Source organism: Lipotes vexillifer, unplaced genomic scaffold (genome assembly GCF_000442215.2).
Source record: "Lipotes vexillifer unplaced genomic scaffold, Lipotes_vexillifer_v1.1 scaffold545, whole genome shotgun sequence".
NCBI lineage: Eukaryota > Metazoa > Chordata > Mammalia > Artiodactyla > Lipotidae > Lipotes > Lipotes vexillifer.
In genome coordinates, this window is record NW_006779129.1 from 163,586 (window position 1) to 181,479 (window position 17,894).

The 17,894-nt window shown below is 46.4% G+C and overlaps 1 protein-coding gene across 1 annotated transcript in view; it reads right to left on the reverse strand.

The window, feature by feature from the left end:
• Nucleotides 1-17,894, reverse strand: part of DIP2A (DIP2 acetate--CoA ligase A) — a 96,340-nt gene that overhangs the window by 59,529 nt on the left and 18,917 nt on the right. Inside the window, exons 2-5 of the mRNA XM_007452476.1 lie at nt 13,588-13,659; nt 8,655-8,774; nt 4,471-4,590; nt 3,073-3,300 (exon numbers count right to left, since the gene is read on the reverse strand). Of these exons, the coding sequence (XP_007452538.1) occupies nt 3,073-3,300; nt 4,471-4,590; nt 8,655-8,774; nt 13,588-13,659 (540 nt within the window). The remainder of the gene's footprint in view (nt 1-3,072; nt 3,301-4,470; nt 4,591-8,654; nt 8,775-13,587; nt 13,660-17,894) is intronic.

The window sequence follows — 17,894 nt, forward strand, 5'->3', positions numbered from 1 at the left end:
AAAAAAAAAAAAAAAAAAAAGAGTGATGTTAACAGTTATTAATGAAAAAAGGTACAAATGGTAATCTCAACTACAAAGTAGTTTCTTAAATAGCTGCATAAAAATAAGCAAACTACACTCAAAATAAAAATGAACTACTAGGACTTACTGGTGGTGCAGTTGTTAAGAATCCACCTGCCAATGCAGGGGACACAGGTTGGAGCCCTGGTCCGGGAAGATCCCACGTGCCGCGGAACAACTAAGCCCACGCGCCACAACTACTGAGCCTGTGCTCTAGAGCCCACGAGCCACAACTACTGAGCCTGTGAGCCACAACGACTGAAGCCCGCGCGCCTAGAGCCCGTGCTCCGCAACAAGAGAAGCCACCGCAATGAGAAGCCCGCGCACCGCGATGAAGAGTAGCCCCCAATCGCCGCAAGTAGAGAAAGCCTGTGCACAGCAACGAAGACCCAATGCAGCCAAAAGTAAATAAATAAATTTACAACAAAACAAAACTGAACTACTGTAATTAAATGTACTGCTTTTAAATATAGGTATTTAATTCGTGTCCAAATGTTTTATGTATATGATTTTCCTAACCCAAAACTGAAAATGATATATATTTTTAATTACCTTTACCTAACATTTTCTGCCTCCAAGTTTTTACAGTCATCTTCTTTCTATACTTCTTTCCTTAGCCCAAATTGAAGAATTCTCTAGTGTCAGAAACTAAAGCAAAGGGTGGTTTTTATAACAAGGAGAGGGAAATGGAGTATTTTTCAGATTTAAAAATTCAGGTCAAACAGGTAGCATATGAAGGTTACAAACAATAGTAAGGTACCAAGTAGAGCCCGAGTTAAGATGTTTAGAATCTACTAGAATGAATCACACAATGTGTACGTGAGGCCAGGCGAGCAGGACGCGAGAAGAGTGGCCTCAGCCACAGCTGCACACCAGGAGTCCTCCACCCACAGAGGTGACAAACCCACCTGTAAGTCTTTACAGCCAGGACCTTCCGGCGATGGAGACGCCCACTCAAACACACCTTACGTTCAAAACACCCCACAACCCTGAGGAGTCGAGGGCTGTCTGCTTAAACATTCTGAACTGTGGTCAATTTCTCACGCTAAATACGCTTCTATTTCTAACCCACCAGGAAGCCATGTTTATGACAGCTCGCCAACGGCTGATACAAGCAAACTCTGCCCTATTCCCCTCACCGTCGAATGCAGAAGAGAGCTTCGGGAAGCTGAACTAAGCGAAAAGAACATTCAAACGCTACCGCTCTCCTCACACCGGAGGTACCTGTGTATTTCTAAAATGTGACATCGCCATGACAAACAGGAAAATATATCCATCTCAAGCTGTTTTCAAGCCCTCCACTGTAAACCCCCGTGAGGGCAGGCGGGCTATAACCACCAGCCATTTTAGGACCCCCAGGAAAGCTACCAAAACAATCCTGGCAGGCTGTTTCCAAAGGAGCCTTTTCTCGTAACGCAAACTCCCCAGGACAGTCCTGACAGCCCGACCCCGGCGGTCTTGGAGGCTCCTCCACCTGCCGGAAGCAGGTCGAGGCGTCTTGAGTTCTCACCTAAGACTCACAGCACGAGCTCCACAGAAATGTGCAGACGTCTGCAGTGGCACAGCCAATGACAAACAAAGAGCGTCCCTGATGGGCCCACAGAGGCCAGAGATGGAAGACGTCAGTCACTTACAATGCCCAGTCCAGCCAAATGACCAAGATCTTACATAAAAGCAGTTCAGCACCTGAGACCTGGGCCTGCCTGGGGTGTGTTAACCCACTGGGACCCCACCCAAAACACTGGTCAGTCATGGGCACACCTCTGATGCACCATTTTGGTTTTAGCAGAACAGCAGCTAACAGCAAAGAAAATGAACAGGAATCAGAAAACTGTGGGCCAGCCCTGGCTCCAGCACAGCCAGCTGTGTGGTCTCAGGCAGGCTGCAATCACGCGACTTAGCTCTTCCCTCCACACCTGGAAGGAAGAGGGTGTTCAGATGACCCCGGCAATACTGATGCACCATCTGAGAAGTACACTTTTTTAAGGTACTCGTGCAAGAATGTATATGGGCTTTGCATGCCAGCTACGTTACTAATTTTGCTTTTAAAAATATGACTTTAAACGGTGAAAGGCTTGCAATGTTTTCCTTTCTAAGATTAATGTTATTTATTTATTTATTTTTGGCTGCGTTGGGTCTTCATTGCTGTGCGTGGGACTTCTCTAATTGCATTGAGCAGGGGCTACTTTCACTGCAGCGTACGGGCTTCTCATTGCGGTGGCTTCTCTTGTTGTGGAGCATGGGCTCTAGGCGTGCAGGCTGCAGTAGTTGTGGCACGTGTGCTCAGTAGCTGTGGTGCATGGGCTTCAGTAGCTGTGGCACGCGGGCTCAGTTGTGGCTCGTGGGTTCTACAGCGCAGGCTCAGTAGTTGTGGCTTGCGGGCTCTAGAGCGGAGGCTCAGTAGTTGTGGCGCACCGGCTTCGTTGCTCCACGGCACGTGAGATCTTCCCGGACCAGGGCTCGAACCCATGTCCCCTGCACTGGCAGGAGGATTCTTAACCACTGCGCCACCAGGGAAGCCCCTAAGGTTAATGTAATTTAAAGGGCTGGGTGACTTGGAAAAGGTCTGGGCACCCGTATGACTGAGCTCTGACTGACATCTCTTTTCAGGTTGAGGGCTGTCTAACCCTGGTATGTGGAGGAAGAAAAGCCGGACGGTGGCTGCAGCCCCAGCCCCGCCTCGGGATGCCCAGTGCAGGGACAACTGAGGGCTCCAGCTGTACACACAAGGAAGGAGCAAAGGCGGGGACCGCATGCAGGCGGCAGGCCCCCGATCGTCAGGGACTATCCACCTGTGTGGGCCGCCCCCTCCAGAGCGGAAACACCAGGCACTCATCAGGGACCCCGAGGGAGGCCCACATACCACAGGGTCTGGCTGGGGCTGCCAAACCACAGAAGCATCAGGAACCACTTTTGTTACCGAAAGGACATTTTCCGTAGAAAAAGGAAAAGGTGCGTCTGGCTGGGCGCGGGGGCTCCCCTGCCTGGAGGGGCCCCTGCGGCTGTACCGACCTACGCGGGCGAGGGCCACGGGGCCTGTGGGCACGGCGGCGGCACTGGGCACGGCGGCAGGCCGCCCTCCCGGGCGAGATGAGGTGCAGGATGCGGCGGAGGAGGCGGGCGAGCCCTGAACGGCCTGGTCAAGCCAGGGTGCGACGCCAGCGTGGCTCTGGAGTGGCGCGGAGGCCAGTCGCCCGGGCCGCCGTAAAGAACCCTCGTCTTCTGAGGCAGACGACGGGTCTGTGGTCAGAATAACGAGGATAGGCATGAGAGGGGCGTCCTCCGGGTCGGAGTCCCCACTAGCCCCAGCCGGCCCGTGCCCTGGGCCCCTGCACAGCCGCGCCCGCGGGTCCACGAGGGCCTCCGTCTGACCGGCCCTGAGCCCCACGGCCGGGCTCCCCGGAGGCTCGGTCTCAGGGCGCCATGCCCGGAGGCGCAGCCACCCGCAAGCCTGATGGCCTCAGCGCGTGCTGTTGGGTCCCGGGAGTCCACCCCCAGGGCACCTGCCTCCCCTCAGCAGACGTGACTGAGCTCTGAAAAGAGCCCCTGCCTGAGACCACCACCTCGGGCAAGGAATGTGAGGTGAGTTCTGGTTTCATCCAGTCAGCAGGACTGCATTTTATCACGGGTTTCACAGTTATCAGTAAGTTCTTTAAAAACTGGGTAGTATCTACAGTTATATTCAGTAGAAACAAGAATTTGACAGCCAATTCTAAGACTTTTTTCAACAACATAAACTTTTTCTTTTAAGTGAGGAAGCATCTCCGAAATGCTATGCTTATCTTGCAGACCTGGTGTGCTTGGTTTTTTACCATGTCTTCAAACCAAACATGCACGTCACCAGTTTCATGACTCAAATAACCAGACAGGCAGCAGCCTCGTGCTCTCAAGCACCGGGACAGGGTTTTCGAAGAAACTTAAGACATACTAACTATCCTGAAGAGAGATTCCACGTAAAAGTTTTCATTTCTAATGGTCACGACAACAAAAGCACAATAACAAAATAAATAACCCTCCAAATAGCCTTATTCTTTCCCATTTAAGGCCTGGTAACAACATAACAAGTAATAGCTAATGAGATGAGAATAATTTTAGAATTCTGAATTCAGGGAACTCTGTCACTCCATGAAGCATGTACTCCAGGTTCCTCTCTTTACTAAAAGATACAAACTGCATCTTAGTGAAAAAATTAAAATCTACACAGATGTCCTGTAGAAAGCAAGCCTGCACCCCCACACACACACACCCAACACACACACACACACACACACACACACACTCTCTCTCTCTCTCTCTCTCTCTCTCTCTCTCTCTCTCTCTCTCTCTCTCTCTCTCTCTCTCCACTACAGTCGGAGGCTGTGCCGCCCCAACGGGAAACCCCTCCCAGGCCACCGTGACCCTGCCCAGTACCTGGGGGCGTGTAGGCCTCCAAGGCCGTGTGTGTGAGGACGGAGCGCCTCTTGGAAGGCATGGGCATCTTCCTCTCTTTGTATTTGGCCAAAGCTGCCTGCACGGCCTCGGTATGAACATCTGCATGGAAAGAAGAGCAACAAAAACACGTGTTACAAGATTCCTTATGAAGTAACAAAACCACGGTTCACGTCTTTATTTGTTTTCACTGGGTGTAAAAGGAACACAAGCTCAGCCTACACGTGGGTCCCACACATTGGTCCTAGATTTCCATAAATATTCCTCGGCTTGTGGATTTGACTTTGGAAAGACTTTCACATTTAAATCAAAAAGAAGAAATCCCCCAAACTGAAAATAAAATGAAACATGAACCTAATGTGCTCTGACTGTGGCACAAACCACTCCAAGTGGCGCTAAAGCCCTGTGGTCAGACCGTCAAGCTGCTACCCCAGACAAGCCCCAGGACGGCAGAACCACACAGGGAACGCAGGCTCTCCTGCAGTCTTGTTGCTGGTGGTCACGGGGGCCCCGCCACACTGCCACGCTTGTGGTTGAGTGTGAGAGAGCAAGCAAAGAGGGGCCTGACGGTCTCGCTCTATCGCCCCTCCCTGGAGACCAAGACACTCGTGAGGTGAACAAGACACAAACAGAGACCAAAGAAGTGAAGGAAAACCCTGCAGTCCTGAATCTGAGTGAAAATTTTCAGTGTGAACACACGTGGCATTTTATCTTTAGATAGTATGTCTTAACCTCTGTCCCTAAGAATGTCTAGGAATGATGACAAGCCCGATAGCAATGAGCATCCCTACCACCCAGACTGTGGTCTTAAAAGTACCATCCTCACTGCAAGCACCCTGAGACATGGTGGATTCTAGGGTGGGGGCAGGGAGCACACAGGGGAGCCTGGAGCATTGCATCCTAACAGCCATAAGTACATGGCCCAGTGACCCAAATGCCAGAGCCGGTGTGGAGACGCTCCCAAAGGCTCATAAAGATGAGGCAGTTGGAACATCACCAAGGATAAATGCTAGAAGGACTGAATATCAACTACAATGCTAAAAAACAAGATAAAAGAAAAGAAAGGAAGGAAGAGAGGAAGCAAAAGTAATTAGCTGCCTTTGGAGGATGCCGGTGACCTAACCCATTATTTTAAAAAGGAGTAAACAGATGGAAAGAATTGAGCGTTTCTCCAGGCTCTCCTGTGCCCTGTGGTGAGCGAGCACAAGTTTCTCTCCATAGAAGCAGTCCAGCCATTTTGCCACCCTAATGAAGAAATGGGTCTGCCAGCATCCCAAGGAGGAGAGAGACTCAGGCCTGCAGTGCCTCTTGATGAGAGAACACAGAACCCTAAGTGACCTGCTGGAGCCATGGAGCCGCCGGACCACAGCCCAGGCCCCAAGACCAAGTTATCGAAGGTGGAAACACACATCAGCCACCTGAGGTATGTGCAACCACATTTGGATCCTGGGTCCAAATAAACTGTTTTTTTTTTTCAAACCACAGGAACATTTGGGTATTTGATACTAAGGAATTATTGTTAGTTATTTTGTGACAATGGCATTATCTTTTAGAGCTAACATGCATTCTTTTCAGATACAGAAGCCAAGAATATTATGACCTCTAAATGAAATAACATGATCTCTGAGATGTGCTTCAAAATCACATGGGAAGGGAGGAAGCAGGGGGTTGATGAAGAAGCCAAGACTGAGCCTGAGCATGGCAGGAACTGGGGGGGCTGGACAAGTCTGGGGCTCATCACACCACCAAGTCCACTTTCGTACGTGTTCAAATTTTCCCCAACAAAATGTTTTGAAAGCATTTAGAAACCTTATAGTAAAATGGCTCATAGGGTAGTATCAGGAAAGATGAAAAATTCACACCTAGGAGTATTAAAATAAAATTTACAAATATCAAAGACAGCCAGTCAATCCTAAAAGCTTCCAGAGAGAAAGAGCAAATCATCTTGAAGGATCAGGAAACAGACTGACTTTACTCAGTAGTAAACACCGGGTGCAAGAAAGCAACACAGCTGAAGAAACGAGTGTTGAACCTAGAATTTTATACCCAGCCAAAGTATCATTTAAACTTGAGGGTCTAATAAAAATACTCCCAGACATACAACCGAAAACACTCATGAAAGACAGTGCTCAGGAGAGAGACAAACCTAGGAGCCCCTGCAAGAGATCTGGCTGTGACTGGCTGAGCACACACCTTAAATGTTACTGCTGCCTTAGAAACAAACAAAAACCTAAGTACAGATAAGACAACCAACAACTAAAAATCTAGACAATATCAACATTACAGGGTATAAAGCAACAGATCCAAGAAGCTCAACAAACCCCAAGCACAAGAAACAAAGAAAACTACACCAAGGCACATCATAATCAAGCCACTCAAAACCAGTGACAAAGAGAAAAATCTTAAAGGTACCAGAGGGAAAAAAGGCACAGTATATACAAGGGAACAACAGTAAGGAATAAACTTGGAGGAATAACACTACTGATGTGAACCCATGATTGTTAAGCTACAATCATTAACAGAGCTGGCTCTGCCATAACAACAGACGAATACATCAACAGAATAGAACAGAGTCCAGAAAGAGAGTCACATGTGTGCGACCGCTTTTAGACAAAGGAGCAAGGGCATCGGGGACGACGGGATTACCACATGCAAAAAAGTAAGCTGTCCGCCATACCTTGAACCATACTAAAATTAACTAAAATCTAAATCATAGACCTAAAGGTAAAACCTAAAACTACAAAACTGCTAGAAGAAAACCCAGGTAAGAATCTTTGTGACCTTGGGTTTGGCAAAGATTTCTTAGATGCGAGAACAAAAGCACTATTCATGAAAAGGAACTGATAAGCTGGACTTCATTAAAATTAAAAACTTCTGCTACAAAAGCCACTGTAAGAGAGTTCAAAGAGAAGACAAAGCCTCAGGGAAAACATGAGCAAAGCACATTAATGATAAAGGTCTTGTTTTCAGAAAGTAAAGAATGAGAACCAGATACAGTTCACCAGGGCAGAAAGCAGGTCATCAACGTCAGTTACATGGAAATGGGGCGGGGGGGAACAGGGAGCAGGGAGATGAGGACAGGCAGGGACAGGAAGGAGACCTCTGGTGACCCTACTTACGGCGCGTGTACATGCGTGTGCTTTTGTACCCAGGGCTAAAGAAGACGGTGTCAGTGGAATGTTGATGGGGCCGTTTCTAATATCCTATGTTACATGTATCATTAATGTAATCAGAAAAGAAACTATTATCAGCGTGAGGAAGTTTTTAAAAATGTATATTAAATTGGTAAGAAATTATCTGATCAAAATTTCTCAAATCACTTCATCACACTCCCATGTTGACATAACATTTAAAATCTTAACGTTCTTTTTAGGTATTCTTAAAACAAAACGGCCATTTCTTTATCTCTCTTGAAAGTTTTTCTTTATACAAAGGTTTACTGAGAGAGTTTAAATATAAAGGAAATATACAACCACACAATGGTGAAAATGTTAAACAGGCAAAAGAGTGTTCAAAAGTTATCCATATGTAATCTATAATTGAAAGCACAAATATTTTCAATGGATGTCCTGATGATTCAAATAAAATATCAGAGACAAATTTAAATATTTATAAAAGCACTGACAGAGTGGCAGAAATCTAATTAGAAGGAAATCTCCAAAATTAGAGAAAGAAAAAAATACTAAAACACCTACAGTAGTAAAGCAGTCCTTGATGCACAAATCTACCAATATCAACCCCAAAGATCTAGGTAGAAAAATGGACACAAACATTTACAGAAATTATTCTAATGGGGGAAGGAAGATTTAGCTTTCTCCTGAGATTCCTATAAGCATCCCCTAAGAAGAGAACACTTACACTCCAGGCTACATTAAAACATACTATATTATATGGAAGTTATATTTTTTTCTTGAAAAATATGATGTGGTAAGTTATGGTTCAAGTGAAAATAATTTCCGAATGGGAGGGGAGTTTGGGGGAGAATGGATACGTGTATGTATATGTACAGCTGAGTCGCTTTGCTGTGCACCTGAAACCATCAGAACATTGTTCATCGGCTATACCCCAATATAAAATAAAAAGTTTAAAAAAAAGAGAGAAAGAAAACAATTTCCTCAGCGGAGACGCGGTGTCCAAGCAGAGGCCTGCAGGCCTCTGGTCCCTACCTGACCTGAAGCACTCGTCCCGGGCATGGCTGGGCCTCGGCTTCTGCTGTTCAGGCGCGGGGGCCGTGGCTTGTGAGGGCCCGGGGATCCTAGTCTCTGCTTGTAGGGATGGATCTACTCCTGAAACACAGTTTTACAGGAGCACCTGCTGTGAACAATTTGCTTTTCCAATCATGGAAAAACCCATGTAAAACAGCCCACGCTTCCCGTCCGCTGCTGCACAGCACCCGCTGCATGACCACGCACACTGTGGTGGCCCCAACACCAGAAGACCCTGAATTTGGAGGTCAGGGCGTAGATGTCAATGTCCGCTTCCAGTCCCACCGCCCACAGCCCAGCGCAGCCCCGCGGCCTCACTGCCCACCGGCACCCAGCTGTCCTGGGCCCCGAGCTGGGCACGTGCGCACGCGGGGCCGGCTCTCTAGGGCCGGCTCTCCCTCCCCCTCAGTGTCCCTGGTGTCAGCAAGCCCAGTGGGAAACAGCCCACAAAGCCATCACTGGGGGTGTTGCCAGCCGCCCTCAGACACAGGGACGAAGACGGGTGCCGACCAACCCCGACAGGCGGCCGGCCGGCTCTCCACGCCCCGTCGCAGCCCCCCGGGCTCTCACGCCCACAGCCCCGACACCCAGGCCCTCGGACGCCACGTGCCACGGCGCACGAGCATGCAGCCAGTGTGGCCTGAGCCCTAGTTTGCTGGCATCTGAGAAGAGCACAAAGCGAAGCCTTCAGCTGGGCTTCATCAAAATAATCTGTTCAGTGTTTCAGCCTTTGTTTCAAGATGTCTCCGAAAAATCACCTCCAGGGCTCCCAGCCCTTATCACTGCCCAAAAAGCAGCAGCCTATCCCCACCTGGGCCCGGGTGGGTCCTGACCTCCAACGCTGCTCATGAAAGGCCACCTGGCCCCCAGTTCTCTGTGACGACACACAGAGAGGACAAAGGGGACGGGGGCCACGGGCGCTCGGCTGCCCAAGCCTCCCGGCACCAACGCCACCCCTGTGACTGAGGAGCCCCCAGGACACCAGGCAGGGAGGGAGGAGCTGCCCTCCGAGCCTGGCCAACCTGCAGGTTTGGGGGCAAAACGCTGCTCTTGCTGTTGTTTTACCTACCAGGTTTGGGGTGACAGTTATGCAGCACGAGAGGACAGCGACACCCCCTGGAAATCCATGTTCAGCTCTTCAAAGTGTGAACATATACACACATACACATACGTGACATACAGCAATACTGGTCAGCACTGCTTCTGGCTTTTTGCTTCTTGTGACTGGATAAAATTTCTTTAGAGTCCGTAACAGAGAACACAGAATCTTACGTGTTACAGACTATAACCAGGCATGCTGCTAAGTGACATATATGCATATGGACATCCTTACAGTTTTATTCCAAAATACAGTGCTTTTATTGAGATCGATTCATTTATTCAACGAAGATACAAAGCCCAGTAGGAAATCACTGGATAAGGGTAGGTATATTTTTAACAGGTATCAAGAGAGAACTTCTCAGAAAGGTCACAGCAATTCGCACTCCCGCAATGTGCCATTTCCCCACATCTTTGTCAGCGATGGATGTTATAAGGTTTAGAATTTTGCCAATCTGACAGGAGAAAAATGGTTCACTAATTTGCATTCCCGTATCTGCTAGTGAGGTTGAACATACTTTACTGTTTATTGCCCATCCGTATGTCCTCTTCTTTGAATTTCTGTTAATTCTATCCAGCTAAGGAGCCCCCCCAAGTGACCTGCAGAAAGCCTCGGGTCAGCTGGAGGCACCACCCTGGGCTGTGCTCGCCCCCCAGGCCATGGCCGGCTGGTTGCAATCACTCTGCAGTTTTCATTTCTAGGGAGACAATCACAACCTGTTTTTCTTCCAGGGCTCCTATCTTGTAACCCCCACTCAAAGGTTATTCAAATGTTCTCTGGAGTTTTGTAGTATTTTATAATTACAAACATATTTAGAGCTTTAATCCTTCTAAAGCTTACGTTCGCTAATGGTGGACAGGAAGAGCGCCCCACCGTTGCCTCCAAAGGGATGGCGCCGGTTACTAAATAAATCTTCCCTCCTTTGAATTGTCCTGAATCGTTTCTAGACACCCCTCTCTTACAGTGTTGGGCCTTCCACGCCGTCCACCAACGCCCTCCAGTTGGGACTATCAAGTGCACGCGAGCGGGCTGAACACCATGAAGCCCAGGCCTTTCTCACTGGCTCCTTCCCAAAAATGTACTGGCTACTTGAAGAACTTTTCTCCTTCAAGTGGGTTATTACTTCCAATGCCAGGTTTCAGGGAAAAAAAATCAGCCACTGGTATTCAGAATGGACTACATTTTGCTCACACATTAATTTGGAAACTACTACTTTTATAATATTAAATTTTTCCATTTAGGATATTGGTATATTTCTTCATATTTTAGGGTCTTGGTTATTTCTTTCAAACGGACTGCATGATCCTAACACAGGTCTGTGGCTTTCTTGCTAAATGTATTAAAAACGTTTGATGGTTTATTGCCATTACAAACGTGAGTTGTTTTATAAAGAGCAATATTGCCAGAGAAAAGTTATTGATTCTTGCATATCTGTCTCCTATCAAACCAAAGCTCTTACTAATTCTAAGAGCTAGGTAAGGAGTCACCTAGGTTTTCAAGGTATAAAATAACAGCACCTGTGCAAGGATGGCACGCTGTGCTCTCTAACACTCGCCTGCCTTGTCTGTCTGTGACGCTGCACAGGCACTGGCCACCCCAACGGAGGGCCTGGAAGTGGCCTGGCGGGCACGGCTGCCGCTGAGGAAAGGAAGTATGATGGCACATGAACGCCTCGTTGGACAGCTGCTGTTGATGCGTGGCAAATGGGCTTCAAGCTGTTTTCTTTAATAGTTTCCTCCAATTGTACTCAATTTTACTTGTTTTTGCTTTATTTTGATGGATGAATGTCAGTACATAAAGCACCTCCTCAGTATTCTTCTTGTTACTGATTTATTGTAAAATATATCATACCGATACAGGCAGAATAAAGCATGTATTCAGTTCAAAAATTATTATACAGAAAAAAACTCAATGTAACAACTGCAGCGGTTAAGAAATAAACACTCATGTGCCTTAGAGCTCTTTGTGGCCCCCTCCAATCTCACTCCACACACACGGAAATGCCACACTCACTTCAGGGAAGACCACTTCCCTCCTCCTCTTTCTTTACCAGCTACAAAAAGGTTTGAGAAGTGGCAGTTCGGTGGCTTTTTTAGTTTTACAGGCTATATTCCCGTGTAATCGTTTTATCACTCCCCGTTACGTTTATGAGATTCATCCTTGCTGACACACGTATGCATCCTGCTGACGGACGTTTGAGCACTTGGCAGTTGAGGGAAAACAATGAACATTCTTGTGCACAGAACGAGAACAGGGTGCAGGCATCCAGAGTTTCTCCAGGGCACGCATGTCCCTGAAGGACAGCTGCCAGCTGCCTCTGCACTTCTGCAGCTCTGCCAGGTCCCATGAGCTGTGCACACCCGTCTGAATCCTCTCCAACAACCCAAGGTGGGTCATGGTTTAATGTGCATCTCTCTGACTGCTACCAAGCTTAGGTAAGTATCTTTTCGTTTGCTTGCCGGCTATTAGGGTTTCCTCCAATAAAATACTTACTCAAGTCTTTAGCCCACTTTCCTACTGGGCTTTTTAAAAAATCATGTTGGGGGACCTTCTGGCTCTTTAAAGTTTAAATTAATTAAAATTAAATTAAAAATTCAGTCTCTCAGTCACACTACCACACTTCAAGTGCTCAGGAGCCACACGTGGCAACTGTTCAGTGTACCAGACAGTGGAGCTACAGACCATTCCCACCATCGCAAAGGGCTCTGCTGACACTGCTGCTTTACAGGCTCGGAAAACTAGTCCTTTTCCTGTTATTTGTGCTAGGATTATCTCCTCCCACGCTGTGGCTTGTCTTTAGTATCTTTATGGGGAACTTGTGATAAAATAAAATTCTTAACTTTAACACACCCCGATTTACCAATTTTCTCCTTTACAGTTGCTGCTTATTGGTACCTTTAGGGACTTGAGAAACCTCTCCTATTTAGAGACGGTGACAGTTTTCCTGTGTGATCTTCCAAAGGTGCTATAATTTTTGCCTTTCTCATTTAGGCCCTTAATATCTGGTTTCCGTGTCTTAAGGAACTGTGCCAGCACCGGGAGCGGCAACAGCACCTCCACCATAAGCCTGGTCTCCACAGCGGTGCACGTCTGTCTGGGCCCATGTTCTGCTCTGCAATCTAGCTGTCTTCCCTTGTGCCAAACCAGGCTGCCTTAATGATGACAGCTTGATATTAACTCTTCATATCCTAATCAGCAAATCCTCCCACCTCATTCTTCTTTTTTATCATATTTTGAATCCCTTGGCCCTTTAAACTTGTATACACATTTTTTTTTTATAAACCTTTCTTTTTTTTTGGTTATGCCGCATACAGCACATGGGATCTTAGTTCCCTGACCAGGGATCGAACCTGCACCCCCTGGAGTGGAAGGGCAGAGTCTTAACCACCGGCCTGCCAGGGAAGTCCCAAACTTGTATATAAATTTTAAAATTAGCTTGTTAAATTCCACCCCCAACAACTCTGTTGAAACACTGAATGTGCACTCTACAGATCAATCTAAGGTGGGAAGAACTGACATCTTTATAATATTTGTTCCAAATGTAAGTAAGGAAACGTTCCTTACTTAACCATAAAAATAATCATGGTCTATGATCATAAAAATAAAAGAAATCCTATTTGGGAATGAAATCTACACCAAACCAGAGATATAAATTATACTCTATGCCTTTGGATTTTATAATTTTATAGTAGACACGTTATTTGCCCAGACCTTCTCAATAAAATATGACACTACCAATGTCAAGCTCTAAAATCAAATTTTAAATCGGTTTTATGAGACGCATGCTGACCTTACCTTGAGTGAGTGGTACATAACGTGCAAGCAGCTTTCCCCTTTTCTTTTCATATCCTTTTTGAGTGATGTCACCTAAAACAACAATGGAAAAATAGAATTACATTTCTCCTGAAGTTCCCAAAATTTTTTAATTAAAAATTCATTCATAATGGAAAAACTGGAAACACTTAGGTCCTTCAACTGGTGATTGGATAAAGAAAGGATGATGCATCCACACAATGGAATGCTAATCAGCAGTAAAAAGGAACAAGCTATTGACAGACAGCAATCTGGGTGGATCTTACACGCATATTGCTAAGTGACAGAAGCCAGACTCAAAAGGCTACATGCCGATATAGACTTCCGGGAAGATGGCGGAAGAGCAAGACGCGGAGATCACCTTCCTCCCCACAGATACACCATAAATAACATCTACACGTGGAACAACTCCTAAAGAACACCTACTGAACGCTGGCAGAAGACCTCAGACCTCCCAAAAGGCAAGAAACCCGCCCCCCCCCCCACGTACCTGGGTAGGGCAAAAGGAAAAAGAATAAACAGAGACAAAAGGATAGGGACGGGGCCTGCACCAGTGGGAGGGAGGTGCGAAGGAGGAAAGGTCTCCACACACTAGGAAGCCCCTTCGCGGGCGGAGACTGCGGGAGGCGGAGGGGGGGAGCTTCAGTGCCGCGGAGCAGAGCGCAGCAACGGGGGTGCGGGGCGCAAAGCGGAGAGATTCCCGCACAGAGGATCGGGGCCGACGGCGCTCACCAGCCCGAGAGGCTTGTCTGCTCCCGCGCCGGAGCGAGTGGGGCTTTGGTCGGAGCGCAGGGAGAGGACTGGGGTTGGCGGCGTGAACACAGCCTGCAGGGGGTTAGTGCGCCACGGCTGGCCGGGAGGGAGTCCGGGGAAAATTCTGGACCTGCCGAAGAGGCAAGAGACGTTTTCTTGCCTCTTTGTTCCCTGGTGCGCGAGGAGAGGGGATCCAGAGCCGCTTAAAGGAGCTCCAGACACGGGCGCGAGCCGCGGCTAACAGCGCGGACCCCAGAGACGGGCATGAGACGCTAAGGCTGCTGCTGCCGCCACCAAGAAGCCTGTGTACGAACACAGGTCACTATCCACACCTCCCTTCCGGGGAGCATGTGCAGCCCGCCACTGCCAGGGTCCCGGGATCCAGGGACAACTTCCCCGGTAGAACGCACGGCGCGCCTCAGGCTGGTGCAACGTCATGCCGCGCACGGCGCGCCTCAGGCTGGTGCAACGTCAAGTTGGCCTCTGCCGCCGCAGGCCCGCCCCGCACTCCGTAGCCCTCCCTACCCCCGGGCCTGAGTGAGCCAGAGCCTCCGAATCAGCGGCTCCTTTAACTCCGTCCTGTCTGAGCAAAGAACAGACGCCCTCCTGCGACCTACACGCACAGGCGGGGCCAAACCCAAAGCTGAGCCCCTGGGAGCCGTGCGAACAAAGAAGAGAAAGGGAAATCTCTCCCAGAGCCTCAGGAGCAGCGGACTAAGTCCCCACAATCAACTTAATGTACCTGCATCTGTGGAATACATGAATAGACAACGAATCATCCCAAATTAAGGAGGTGGACTTTGTGAGCAAGATTTATTATTCTTTCCCCTTTTCCTTTTTTTGTGTGTATGTGTATGCTTCTGTGTGAGATTTTGTCTCACAAAATCTTTGCTTCCACCATTTGTCCAAGGGTTCTATCCATCCGTATTTTTGGTTTTTTTTCCTCTTAATATATTTCCTCTTAATTTATTTTATTTTACTTTATCTTCCTTCTTTTTTTTTCTTCCTTCCCTCCTTCCTTCCTCCCTCCTTTCTTTCTTTCTTTCTTTCTTTCTACTTCTACTAATTCTTTCTTTCTACTCTTTCTCCCTTTTCTTGTGAGCCATGTGGATGAAAGGCTCTTGGTGCTGCAGCCAGGAGTTAGTGCTGTGCCTCTGAGGTGGGAGAGCCAACTTCAGGACACTGGTCCACAAGAGACCTCCCAGCACACACCACCAGATATGGACCTGCCCACCAGAAAGACAAGATCCAGCCTCATCCACCAGAACACAGGCACTAGTCCCCTCCACCAGGAAGCCTACACAACCCACTGAACCAACCTTAGCCACTGGGGACAGACACCAAAAACAACAGGAACTATAAACCTGCAGCCTGCAAAAAGGAGACCCCAAACACAGTAAGATAAGCAAAATGAAAAGACAGAAAAACACACAGCAGGTGAAGGAGCAAGATAAAAACCCACCAGACCTAACAAATGAAGAGGAAATAGGCAGTCTACCTGAAAAAGAATTCAGAATAATGATAGTAAAGATGATCCAAAATCTTGGAAATAGAATAGACAAAATGCAAGAAACATTTAACAAGGACCTAGAAGAAATAAAGATGAAACAAACAATGATGCACAACACAATAAATGAAATGAAAAATACTCTAGATGGGATCAATAGCAGAATAACTGAGGCAGAAGAACGGATAAGTGACCTGGAAGATAAAATAGTGGAAATAACTACTGCACAGCAGAATAAAGAAAAAAGAATGAAAAGAACTGAGGACAGTCTCAGAGACCTCTGGGACAACATTAAACGCACCAACATTCAAACTATAGGGGTTCCAGAAGAAGAAGAGAAAAAGAAAGGGACTGAGAAAGTATTTGAAGAGGTTATAGTTGAAAACTTCCCTAATATGGGAAAGGAAATAGTTAATCAAGTCCAGGAAGCACAGAGAGTCCCATACAGGATAAATCCAAGGAGAAATACGCCAAGACACATATTAATCAAACTGTCAAAAACTAAATACAAAGAAAGCATATTAAAAGCAGCAAGGGAAAAACAACAAATAACACACAAGGGAATCCCCATAAGGTTAACAGCTGATCTCTCAGCAGAAACTCTACAAGCCAGAAGGGAGTGGCAGGACATACTGAAAGTGATGAAGGAGAAAAACCTGCAACCAAGATTACTCTACCCAGCAAGGATCTCATTCAGATTTGATGGAGAAATTAAAACCTTTACAGACAAGCAAAAGCTGAGAGAGTTCAGCACCACCAAACCAGCTTTACAACAAATGCTAAAGGAACTTCTCTAGACAAAAACACAAGAGAAGGAAAAGTCCTATAATAACGAACCCAAAACAATTTAGAAAATGGGAATAGGAACATACATATCGATAATTACCTTAAATGTAAATGGACTAAATGCTCCCACCAAAAGACACAGATTGGCTGAATGGATACAAAAACAAGACCCATATATATGCTGTCTACAAGAGACCCACTTCAGACCTAGAGACACATACAGACTGAAAGTAAGGGGATGGAAAAAGATATTCCATGCAAATGGAAACCAAAAGAAAGCTGGAGTAGCAATTCTCATATCAGACAAAATAGACTTTAAAATAAGGACTATCAGAAGAGACAAAGAAGGACACTACATAATGGTCAAGGGATCCATCCAAGAAGAAGATATAACAATTGTAAATACTTATGCACCCAACATAGGAGCACCTCAATACATAAGGCAAATACTAACAGCCATAAAAGGGGAAATCGACAGTAACACAATCATAGTAGGGGACTTTAACACCCCACTTTCACCAATGGACAGATCATCCAAAATGAAAATAAATAAGGAAACACAAGCTTTAAATGATACATTAAACAAGATGGACTTAATTGATATTTATAGGACATTCCATCCCAAAACAACAGAATACACATTTTTCTCTAGTACTCATGGAACATTCTCTAGTATAGATCATACCTTAGGTCACAAATCAAGCCTCGGTAAATTTAAGAAAATTGAAATTGTATCAAGTATCTTTTCCGACCACAACGCTATGAGACTAGGTATCAATTACAGGAAAAGATCTGTAAAAAATACAAACACATGGAGGCTAAACAATACACTACTTAATAACAAAGTGATCACTGAAGAAATCAAAGAGGAAATCAAAAAATACCTAGAAACAAATGACAATGGAGACATGACAATTCAAAACCTATGGGATGCAGCAAAAGCAGTTCTAAGAGGGAAGTTTATAGCAATACAAGCCCACCTTGAGAAACAGGAAACATCTCGAATAAACAACCGAATCTTGCACCTCAAGCAATTAGCGAAAGAAGAACAAAAAACCCCCAAAGTTAGCAGAAGGAAAGAAATCATAAAAATCAGATCAGAAATAAATGAAAAAGAAATGAAGGAAACAATAGCAAAGATCAATAAAACTAAAAGCTGGTTCTTTGAGAAGATAAACAAAATTGATAAACCATTAGCCAGACTCATCAAGAAAAAAAGGGAGAAGACTCAAATCAATAGAAT